General features: G+C 42.7%; 1 protein-coding gene across 4 annotated transcripts in view; it reads left to right on the forward strand.

The window, feature by feature from the left end:
• The window catches only part of ncor2 (nuclear receptor corepressor 2), a 103,770-nt gene that overhangs the window by 42,170 nt on the left and 49,004 nt on the right, over positions 1-12,596 (forward strand). For all 4 annotated transcript variants that reach the window (XM_069683856.1, XM_069683859.1, XM_069683858.1 and 1 more), the window contains exons 6-8: positions 2,197-2,310; positions 10,539-10,595; positions 11,287-11,339. In XM_069683856.1, coding sequence (XP_069539957.1) covers positions 2,197-2,310; positions 10,539-10,595; positions 11,287-11,339 — 224 coding nt within the window. The remainder of the gene's footprint in view (positions 1-2,196; positions 2,311-10,538; positions 10,596-11,286; positions 11,340-12,596) is intronic.

The following is a 12,596-nucleotide window of genomic DNA, read 5'->3' on the forward strand; positions in this document are numbered from 1 at the left end:
TATAGCTGCGAAAAAAGACAAAGGTGTAGAGAATCTCTTTATTGTGTCAGAAGTTAAAATGTAGTTAGATTCAGGTGCTCATAAGACTTTGTTTGAGACTGAGTGGAGCTGAGCTTCTTGTTAAATATCCTATCTTATGGCTATCTATGGCTTTTACTCACAAGTCGACATCAATGTGTATAAAGATGGACGACGCGTCTCCATCTGCTCTCATTGTATGAAATTGAAGCCAAAATAGCCCGTGATAGGCGCTGCCATCTTGTGATGGTGACGTCATTTGGAGCCAGAGCTGCGCAGTAGTGATGGAGCCGCCGTAGCCACTTAAAACACACACTTAACTTACCGAAAAAAACCCAGCAAAGATCCCGCAGAACGGCTTCTTGTGTTGGTCTGAGGTTAACGTTCACAGATATGGAAACTTCAATGACTGTAGTGATTGTCTTAGTTACGTCTCCTCTCACTGTTCCTCCTCTACTCTGCTAATCAGGAACAGATCGGCTGCAGGAGCCGTATTTGTCAACAGAGCTGTCAATCATCCTTTTTAAAGCATCAAATAACTAATTAAAACTAAACTTGTCAGAAAAACACTTGGGCGTAAATCAGCATGATAAGAACTAACTATAATGACAGAAACCATGTTTGAGAAACATTTATTTGGTGTCTATTTTGATTTTATAGTTTGACTCGTGTCCCATCTGTTAACATGGAGGAGGCGGGCTTTATGACCTATACTGCTGCCAATTAGCAGGGGGCGACAGGGATGTTTAGGCTTCTAGGGAGCTGTCATGTTGTCCATGTTTGTATACAGTCTGTAGTTGACATTTAGTTTAGCTCTTTTTAGAACAGTTAGTTTAATGTGAAAAAATGAACCCAACGATCCCTCCTGTAAAAGGTTTTTAACATGAATTATGAGAAGCTTCAATTTTAAATACTAGATATTAACTTTGTAAAAGCTGGATGCATGACTACACATTTTGTGCTTTTATTTCTGTACTTAAAGGTGTGTTCACCCAGAGATACTCGATTGAGGAAGACCAACATTTTAACTGGATTACTGATGCTAACACAGTTGGCCTGCTAGCTAACAAGTGGCTAACACAGACACATTGAAGAGTTGCACTACTAGAGAAGGTTTTTCATCAATGATGAATGGTTCATGCAGCAGCACCATTCGTCTGTCTGCTGTTTACTGAGTTACAGATCAGAAAATTTGGTGTATAAACAATTTAAATGCTTTTCGTTTCATCATTGTCTGCCACAATCACAGACATAAGAAAGTGGCTACTTCCGCATGCTGCTTATGTACGTATTCCAGTGTGGGAGGATAAATGATCCCATCTGGTCCATTTCTGCCTGTTCAACATCTGGACACAATGTGAAATCTGATTTTGGTCCCTCTCTAATACCTCCAGGTTTTATTTACACTTGGCTTTAGCTGTTTCTGATAGCTGTCCAGAAATGTAAGAAGTGTCTAAATGAAAATGTGCTGTCAGAGCCAAACTCTGCTTTTCTCTCGAGATGTTATTCAGCTGCATTTCAGCTGTTAAAAGGGGCTTCTCCTCTTCTGTTTAAGTGTAGCTTCAGGGGAAGATTGATGGACAAAGAATCACTGACTGAACTCTGCATGATTGGCAGTGAAACATTAAAATACCCCAGACAGATTATCTCTTGTCCTCTCATCTCATCTCTCTGTCCTCGCAGTTTGTGAGTCTGCCACCCCCAAGTTTTAACTTGATGTCTGTCTCTGTGTTTACTGTTCACTTGAAATAGTCCTTCATAAAACTCACTGTTTCAGCGTTTGAATTCAGAACAATGGATGCTCACTGATAAGTAATTTAGAGGCCCTCTGCTGTTTCAAGCACTTTCTGATATTTATTTCCCACGTTTTCCTCTCTGTCTCTCTGTTTTCTCTCTCTCATTGGATGCTCCAGCCTCACAGCAGGCTTTGGCTTTGTTTACAGCCTGTTGTAGTAACTCTTTGATTAACTAGGCCCTGGGGAGTTAATAGCTATTACAGCTAATAGGACAGTTAGTCTGGTCCCTGCTGGAGAGCTGTGGGAGGACGGTATCTAACACACACACTCTCTAACCTCCCAATAGGAACTGGTTAGCCACAGGTCTTACTGGAAGATGAGAATCCTTTTTTAAAATGTGTTAAGTGCTAAAGTCCTCTTTGTGTGTCTGTGTGTGTTACAGCAACAGCTGGAGGAGGAGGCTGCGAAGCCCCATGAGCCCGAGCGGCCCATCTCACCGCCACCCAGCGAGGCCAAACACCGCAGCCTCGTGCAGATCATCTACGACGAGAACAGGGTCAGTAAATACACACACACTCGCACCAGACACTCGGTCTGTGGGCTACCACTTAAGCTGAAATTAACTTGCATTTTAATGTGGTTTCACTTGATCTCATATGTAAGTTTATTCATCACCACAAGTGAAGTAAGAGTGAGAGAGCTGGGTGCTTTCCCCCCATGGTTCGGTTACATTTTACAGGGCTGATGCTAGAAAACAAACTACCGTAAAATCCAGAATATCAGTCGCACCGGAATATGTTTTTGGATGTATCCCAGAGGGGAAAAGGTTATCTACAGCTATTTATTAATCGTGTGTACACAAGTTATTTCTACAATTGGCAGCTTGTGTTGCAGACTGTGCCTTTAAGGTAAACTAGATAACCCAGCAGGTGCACCTTTGAACAAACCACAGAGATAACCAAATTTTACCACGAGCTCTACCCCACAGTGTGTACTCCTTTTAGTATGTTTGTCATGGGAAGTCAAAGAGAACATAAACAATGTGAGGTTTACTATTGTAGTCTGGGACTGATGTCTTTCCCGGAAATTCTCATTTATCTTGTTTGATGTCATCCTCAAAAGCCCTCGTCAACAAAGTCGGAAGGTGCCACAAAGTATTCATGTCTCACCTGAGCCTCCCACTCGTAACTGTCAGGCGAGGCAGGACGCTTGCCTAACAGAAAAGGCTACTAAAGGTCAACATAGCAGGCATGATGAATCACGCGTGTACACTCGCACAAACGTGCACTGACAGGCTCAAAATAATCTTTTATTAGCTGTGCAAGAATAGCAACTTAATTGTACCTTGAAGAAAAGATAAACCTTGCAGCTCGGAGGTCGTATAAAGATATTTGGAGGTGTTAAGTTGGTCCTTGTCACAGCAGTCATTATGTGCAGCAGTGCTCTGTGCAGGGGGGATTAACTTCATAAGGCAGTGATTCTCAGTGCTCTCAGTCCCCCTAGTGGTAAAATGCATAAGTGTTTTTTTTTTTTTTTAATCTGAATTGGCATTCAGAGCAGAGAGCTCCTCTCTCACTGTATCACAGCCCAGATTCAGCTCTTTGAACAAACCCCGGTGGGAAACTAGGAGTAATGTTAAATCTTCACAGCTAAGAGGAAAAAAGCTCTTGACTCTTTTCAGCAGCTTCTCTGACACATTCAAAGCAAAACATTTTCACAGAATAGCAAAGAAGTGTATTCTGTGGAGGAAATAGATGCAGAAAGAAACCTGTGTGTTGGAGAGCAGGGATCCAGCCTGCCTCACTGTTACCGAGCAGGAGTCTAAACCCACGTCAGCTCTCGGGATGTTGTTGTGACACTTCACTGTAACCTGCGCAGATGTCCTCAGATAACCTCCAAAGTGTCCTGAGTGGCCCCTTTTAGATGGAGCACCACGGCACAGGGAGCGTCCTGCATGACTTTCACCGTCACTGTTATCATGTGCGGCTAAATCACAGCACTTCTGTGAAACAGCAGGACACTGCAGATTGCTCAAGACTGCTCTGAAAGGCTTGAAGTTTAAGAATGAGTCATGGCTTACTCCACAATGAAGCTTGACCTCTGTAACACTTTCCACTTCCCTCTGACTGCTTGGACGTACTCTGGCCTACTGCCTGCCCCCTAACCCCCCTCCACCCTCTGTGGACTGAAGGAGCTTCTAGCTTCTTCAGCTCTTTTCTAGTTTGACTCACGCCAAGCCCTTTGCTACAGCGACAACATATTACTCAGCCACACATTCTATTATTCACTATTACAGTTATTTATTACTTCCTTATTAATGAACATTACATTGGCTCCATTTACACTTGGCTTTTTAAGTATCTTTTCTTGTAATAGCCAGAACACAAACTGGTCTGTTTTCTCTCACTACGTGCAAATCTGGTTAAGCCCTGCTCCAGACTGCGGGTCATGGTAATGCACATGAAGTATTTTGGTAATCCCTGAAACACCAGAAGTTGAATTACTTGTGCACTCTGCAGTTTAATAATGACAATGACAGTTTAGCTAGCTAGCTAACAACAGCATAGTATCACAATATTTGACATCACAGCATTTTAAGCACGAATCTCCGCCAAGTATCAATATTTAATTACACATTTTGTAACAATATTGCAAATAGAAGAGCTCTTGCTGTAGCTGAAGGAATGCATGACTTTTTTTTGAAGAAGTTGCATTGTTCAAAATACCCGCCACAGTTCAGGAGTCCACATATTCTTGCAAATGTCACTTTTACTGAAAAATGTATCTCATTCTATATTAAATAAAGATAATAAATCGCATTAGATTAAAGAGAGATACCGGCTGCTCCAGTAGCAAGGTGTTAAACTCCAGGTGAATGCCAGGTGCTCTTGAAGGCTAAAAAGTATACTGTGAGTTTATTATATTATAGACTCTTGAATTATATATTCTGTTTGAAATGATTGTGATTGCAATATCCATTGTTGTTACGTGTATTTAACATGCTAAGACTGTTTATTCCCTTTCCAGTTTTTTCCTATTGATGATTTATGGCAACACTTGTTTTTCATAATGATAATATATCCAATATTTATGCTAACACATTGTTCATGTTACTATTTATGGTAATACTATTTCATTTTGAATATATAAAGAGGACATATTTAAGCTATGCAATCAATTGTCTATTATTCTAATGTGTTTTTGAATCGCGTTGGTAAAGTTTGTTTCGTTATAAAAATTGTATATATATATTTTAATTCTTTTTCTGAGCCTCTCCCTCCTCCTGAAACGGACAAGCCGTTTTGCCATTCAAAGGTTAGACCTTAGCCACGACTGGCTGACAGTATTTGGAGTGACCATGTAGCCCCTTCCCCCACGTGTGCGATCCCATGTGGGAGAGCAGCCGAACTGCACTGTCACTCCAAAGTTGTAGAAAACATGGCGGCTCTAGAATCGATTGTTCGGCCTTATATGTAGGAGGTAGAATCACCAGAAGGGATCAGAATGATAAGTTGAAATCTTGACAACGTCTTGACTATAAGCTCGTGCAAGAAGGCAGCCTGAGGTGAACGACGGTGAATGACGATTGGTCAGTCTCAGCGAAAGCAAGTTTCAACGTAGAAACCTGCAGCTGTTTTGAGCTAGCCCAGAGGCGACCTTTTTAAAATGTCATTCTGGAAAGACACGGAACTATGCAGTTTTCACTTTTTCACTGAGAACAATAAACACCCAAAGATGTGAAACCCATGCAACATATGAGAATATCCATTCAAAAGATATAGCCCCTTTAAGATATGTGTCTTTATTCATATGCTGGTGTAGTTCAGCCTCCAGGCCACTTGACGATATAGAGGTGAACCTCACCTTACATTCTGTTTCATGACTCTTCCTAACCACGCCCCGAGGACGACCCGATGAGGGTCGAAACCGGCCGGCGTTCACTTCTTTGATATTGATGTTTATTAAGAGAGATGCCCTGATTCAATAAAGGGATTTTAAACTAAATCCTTGGCTTGGCGCGAGTGTGCCTGAAGAAAGCCCAGTGGCTCGACAAATCACATTAGATGTTTGCTCAGCATATTGCTAAACGTTTAACATCGCAGTAATATGGAATCATGATCACAATATTGTATACTGAGGTTTTAGGTCTATAAACTAAAATAAACACATAGATGACTTGTAGACATTTTGACAAAGTCTCACTCTGGCCACTTCCTCGCCTTTATGGCTCACTGCTCTCTCAGACACGCAGGTAATTCAGTTGATTTCCTGATCTTAGATCTGATGAAAGCCATGTTGACTTGTTACCTGCCTGTTAAACATTATGTATTTAAACTGCTGAAGCGGTTTCTTCCTGTCACTTTATATGTGCCACTTTAGCTGGCATGATCACAGGGAACCCTGTTAATGCTTTTTACAGATCAAACTCTTATGTAGCTTCACTTTAAGAAGTCAGATGATGTGTATGATGATGAGGCGGATACAGCTTTTCAACGTCGGGCGTGAATGCATTAAAGCGCGTCTTTTGATATTATAGCGTTTCAATCTGCATAGAGGCACGATGTGCATATGTGAATATGTTGTAATAACATCACACTAAAGCTTAATTATATGATAAGCCTGTGGGATGTGAATATTTGTGTAATAACACGTACAGAATGTGAATGTATGTGTATGTATGTGGGCTTAAGCACCTGACTATAATCACTGCAGCCTCTGCATGCCTCAGAGCTGCTGTCACTACGGTGTCGTCTGCCCCCTCTCTGATCATCGTCCCCAGCTTTCCCAGGCAGGGTTACAGCCACATTTTTCCTGACAGCACACAGTCAGACCCCGGGGATGCTTGACCCAAGTTCACTGTTCTCATATTTGGGACATGGCTGTCATGGAAATGAACACGAGACGGGACAGCCACTCTGAGACTGCTGCATTTTCATAATTCAGTCGAGCTACGCTAAATCCTCTCTGCTGCGCTGTATTAAGACGGCCCTGTAGCGTCTCTCCTGCATTCCCTTCACAGGAGGTACAAGAGTTCATGCCAGACACGAACGGCAGTTTAATTACCAAAATGTACAGCTTATAATGTCAATACCAGACACAGCTCTGCCAATACTGGTGTCAGTAAGGGCTGCATGATATTGGAAAACACTGACATTGTGATAACTTTTTCTTCTGCGATATTTATTTCAGTCTTAAAAAATACAGGAATTTATTTGGGACTATTGAGTTCAGTGACTGTGACACCTGCATGAAAAAGTAGAGAGAGTTCAGGTGGAGCGGCACATTTCTTTATAAAATAAGTACAAACAGACTTGTGGGCTGCTGTTGTGTTACTTATATATAGTGTTCAAACGTATGTTTAATGAGTGTGATCAGCCCGGTGGCAGTTACTTTTTGAAACGAAAGATCACCACCTCCTACTTCCTGTCGGCACGCACAACATCACGCCGTGTGTGCGCTCCAGTTGTAGCCACTAAAAGTCAACACTCCACAGCACGTTAACAGTCCGTTTTTGTAGCCACAGCATTAACCAGGAACGAGACCAGGGTGCGTTGATAACGGGAATACACTCACTTATAAGGACTTTTCCTGTAGATTTGTTGTACAAAATGAGAAACTGGCTTTTCGTTTTGCACCGAGCAACAATAAAATAGCTGTTTGCCTCACTATCGCACGTCCTGGGATGTGACTGTTTCACTTGGGCATATATCGTGCAGCCCTACAGGGATGCAAACTCCTCACTTTTCTGCAAAATGCGCTGTTTTGAGATCAAAATAGGTCACCTATGAGATTCATGTAGATCTGAGGAGCACAGAATTGACAGAACCATTTGAGGTGATCCACAGAATTCTAACTATGTGGTTTGGAGTCTTCTTCAAGGCGGTTCTCAGGGTTTACATTAGTAGGGCATCTCGTGCCTGACGCCGGGGACACACAGGAGGCGGACGCACCGCGAAGCACTGCCTGCTCCCTTTCGATGCCAATTGGTCTGTTTGCAGAGTGAGTGCCTCGGCGTGCCGTGGCACGGAGCTCCGTGGTCGGCTCGCAATCTGCAGGGATGGTTTCAGCGTCTGTTCTGTTCTGAATCTGGCAAGAAAACACACTGATAACTGGATAAAATGGATAAACAAACATGTTTTTACGGCCACAGACCTAACTACACATCACTGGTAACAAACACTGTCTATATTGTGATCATTCATTCAGTGTTTACGCTGATAGGCGCTCCAGAAGTGGACATACATTCAGCTCCCACATCTACTGATTCCTTTCATGTGCTTTATGTAGGGTTGTTTTACCCCATAATGCCTGTTAGAATTAGTTTTGAGGCAGATGCAAATAAAAAGTAACTAGAAATGAGCATGTAATGCAAAATCTTTCAACATTTTCTTCCAGGGGGAGCACGCCCCCAGACCTCTCTAGTTGTGGCAAGTTTTCTCTATCCACGCAATGTTCTCATCTTTTTTTACCCCTTACCTGTTTGCATCCCTGGCCCTAGTATCAGTATTGGAAATGCCTCTGATACCACCCGACATGCAGGATAGGGGGGCTGGGGCGTATGCAAGCCGATGCAGCCGTCCCATACAATTATTTATCAGCCATGTTAAATAATCAACAACAACTTGTTTCACCAGAAATTAATTCTTCTATTCTGCTTGAGCAGTAGCCCACACAGCAAGTAGTGCTCGCCTACCACTGCTGCAAACTGGCAACTACTGTTTCAGAGCAGTGAAGAAGATTTCAGGTCATTTATCATGTGACGGCAGCATTAACAACAACAACAACAACAACAGTGTGATGCTAGCAGAGAGTGTAACATTAGTCAGAGGAAGCATGTCAGCAATTTATCAGTATATTTTACAGTGGAAAATCCCACCAATAAAATGACAATGTTTACAGTATGCATGACTTTAGTTTCAAGGGGTTGCACAAGCGAGTGAGTGAGACCTGCAGCTTATAGATAGTAAAATGTATTTTTTACAGCATTGAGATCAGATTAGTCTGTATCAGTGGATTATAGTTCAGGAATTAAAATCTTTATCAGGAAGGAAAAATGGTATCAGAAAATCTCTCCTGCGAGTGTAGCAGTCCTGTGTGTTACCATGGGGGGGCATAATTGAATTAATGAAGCCAGCCTCTCTGCTCGGGTCTTGTGATGAGGTTGTGTGTGTGCGTGCGTGGTGGAGATGGATCAGCAGCTCTCTCTGTGCAATTATCCACACTTGTAGAAAAGAGCTAATACTCCCTACAGCTTCCTTTGGATCGCTTCAATCCTCCTCTCGTTGTCGCTAAATTTGTCATTTCTAGTATTTAATGCGACGCTACATTCAAAGAGTTTTGAGGACAGTGTAAAGCAGTCTGAAAATGAAGACGAAAATGAAGAGAGAGGTCCTTGAGCCTCTCTTCTCCCTGAGGATGAAAGGCTGGCTGTAATAAGTGCTGTTCATTAACTGCTCCTGTAGTGAGAGAGTGAGCTCTGTGAGGCAACACTCTGCAGCCTGTTACACCTACTGACTGGTGAGGAAGCAGCACGGTGGGGGAAACCAGGATCAATGCAAAACGAGGAGGAAGAATGATTTTATCTAGTATATTTGCATTATGTATAGCATGAATCATCAGTGATTCCTCTTGCATTACGCCTTAGGGGAAAGCTGTGGTCATGTAGTGATTTGGCTTCACTCACAGGTGACCCAGTTGGAAGCCTGCGTTGACTCAACTTAAGCTGTGTGCGTGAGCTGCTCTGGGGTCTTACATCCAAGTCTGTTAGCGTGAGTCTTGTGTAAACTTAGGAATAGATCCCAAACACCTCCTGCGCTCCCTATGCGGTGAAGACAGAGTGAAAGGGACAAGGAAGCAGCATGACACGGCGGCTGGTGAGGAATAAAGGTTGATGTGCACATACGCTCCGGCTGGTTCTCGCTCTGTTATCGGCTCTGAAAGACTTCACTGTCCCTCCATCCTGTCTGCGAACGTGTCAGCCCTGACAGTCTCACTGTGCGGCCACAGAAGGAAATGAAGTGAGATGGAAAGCGACGGAGCATGTGGTGTGTCACTAAGGAGGGTCTGTTTGATCGATGAAGCGGAGAGAGTGAACAGAGTGGAATGAGGAAAAGAGTGGAGCGAACATGGAGAGGGGCAGTCTGGGACACTGCTCACACAACCATTTGTCTGCCGGGGCTAAATATAAGTTTATAGAGGAGTGGGGCTGCAGACGGGTCATCCACACACACAGATGGGAGGCTTTTAGCTGCCCAGCTTCCTGCCCAAACACCTCTCCTGTTTTCCTCCTGCTCCCTGCCAGGATTCTTAGTTTATGGCTGATTGTTGTAGGTAGTACGCTGGAGGTGAGATCTTCTCTCTTTCATCAGTTGTCTCTTATGAGATAAGCACCAAAGCCCTTTAGCCCCCTCCTCCTTTCCCTGTTTTTTTTTTGCTCTTCCTCTCCCACTCACTTTCTCTTCCACTCCCACTTGCTCTCCTGCTGCCTGCTCTTTCTCTCTACCTCCCTCCGCTCAGGGGAGGTGAGTAATTTTTTATTTTTTTTTTACCCTGCCAGAGGAGAGAGGGAGCCGAGGCAAGGAGCTGTGGCCCAGCTTGAGTTAAAAGCTCTAATAATAGTCAGTGCATCCATCTCTCCATCCATCCACACATCCAGCCGCTCATCCATCCAACGAGCGGCGGTGTAGCCTCGGTGATCAAGCGAGCGTGCTCGCTGTGTTGCCGTGGTGATGGCAGAGGTGCAGGCGGCCGGCTAATGTACTACCTCTGTTTGTGTTCCCTCAGAAAAAGGCAGAAGAGGCTCACAGGATACTGGAGGGACTGGGACCCCGGGTAGAGCTGGTGAGTGGAGACTTTCTATCAGATGTTTCTTTTTCCTGCTCATGTTTTTAGTTTTATTTTTAAAAGTGGGAACATTTTATTGAAAGTCCGGTTTAAAGGGAAAAGGATGCTTAAGAGAGATGGGAAACATTTTTGAGACAGTTCTTTTCTGTGCTTTATTTGATTGCTTTATTCAAAGCTCCATTAAGCAATATTGAACATGTATACAATCACATCAGGGCACAGAGTTAATTCATTGTTTTTACCCTAACCTGCTGAGAACAGAAACTCTGCAGATCACATTCACTTTTCCAGTAATACTCTTATGCTTCATTGTTTTGGTCGTAAATCTGCTTGAACTCACTTTACCTGTGCACCTATCTATCAGTTTATCCGTCTTACTCTCTCACACACACATGCAAAAACACACTCACTCAGTGAATTTGAACACTTGGTTTTGCTGAACGCAATATTTAATGCATGCAAGGCGCTACACTAAACAGCTCCTCCTGCATCTTTTTGAGACTTCTGTGGACTTAAATCCATCAGGTTATTAAGCTTCTGCAAATCCTTGTTTGAGTCCCTCGTGTTATCTGTTTAATATTTCTGCAAAATTAGTTCAGGGTAGTTGCACTGCAGACGCAATGTTTGAGCCAACCTTCCACAATCTGCACAATTAAATATGTCTGTTTGATCTGTTTTGTTCTTCCAGCCTCTGTACAATCAGCCTTCTGACACCAAGCAGTACCATGAGAACATCAAAATGTGAGTCTGTCACTACACGTGCTTCACACTTAAAACATTATGATGGTGTGATTTTTGTGGGGAACTGTACCAAACAAAGATATCTCATACTTACATCTGTGTATGATGTGTAGGCCAGAACATCTCTGCAGCACAACATCTGGTATTTTAACACACATTTTATTCTTAACAAATATTGCGTCCTCTGCAGTTTGAATATTGTAATTTCGATACAGTTTTGATTAAATGTTCAGCCCTTGTGTCACCACAGATGTCTAAGATGGATATTAGTCATATACTTTATTTATCATCACTTTTTAATTAATGCATGTAATGCAGTCTTGATGCTCTTGACAATCAAATAGCAGAATATAACAAGCTCTCATTCACCAAACAGTTCTGATTGTTTGATGTGTTTACATCTATCAAAGGCTAATAGACCGGAAGAGTTGGGGGAGCCTGTTCTGCAGAGACCTGTTGTGATTGGATTTACATGGGATATATGTTTATGTAAAGTTAAGAAATCCCAGCCAGTGTGAAGTTTCATGAAATGATACTAATGTTTTTTATGCAGGCAAAGGAGTTCCTGTTGTTTCCTGATACGAGTCCTGACAGATTCTTCAATCTGATCCTTGTTGACAGTAGCTGCTGCTAGTTTCTGTAGTTGTTGTGTACTACCTCAGGGTGGAGACAGGTGGTGAGTCTCTCAAACGAAGACCTGAACCCCCACCCCCCCTCCCACTTTGCAGACAGCAGAGAGTGTAATTTCATAAGGGATGTGAAATTGTCATTATGCAAACCAAGTAAAGGGACTTACTGTAATAAAAGGTTACAACAGGAGCGGATACAGAAGGTAAAATTCCGAGCAGAGGAAGGACTGCACTGTCTGTGACACAGCTCTCAGTTCAGTTTGAATATAACACTGTAGTCATACAGGCAATGCAATCAGTTATCAGTCTATGGGCCCACACAATGCAATATGTCATATCTGTCCATATCTGTCAGTTTAACTCTAGCATTATGTAAGTGTGATGATTTCTCCCCTTCAATCGGGTGAAAAAAGGGACTTTTTGGTTGAAACTTCCAAATGATTCAAAGTGTTTTATGACGAGGAACTTTAAAATATAATTTTGTGGCTAGAGCAAGGGTTACGTTAGCCGGTATGTACGGGCTTTTTGCCGGTATCACGTGTAGTTGTCCAGCAGATATAGATATCAACGGCCAAAATGTGCGGTGGGAAAATATGTCAAATAAATAAATAATTAAAAAATAAGTACT

Source organism: Semicossyphus pulcher, unplaced genomic scaffold, assembly GCF_022749685.1.
Source record: "Semicossyphus pulcher isolate SPU_LCO1_2020_fin unplaced genomic scaffold, fSemPul1.0.p SCAF_6, whole genome shotgun sequence".
Classification (NCBI taxonomy): domain Eukaryota; kingdom Metazoa; phylum Chordata; class Actinopteri; order Labriformes; family Labridae; genus Semicossyphus; species Semicossyphus pulcher.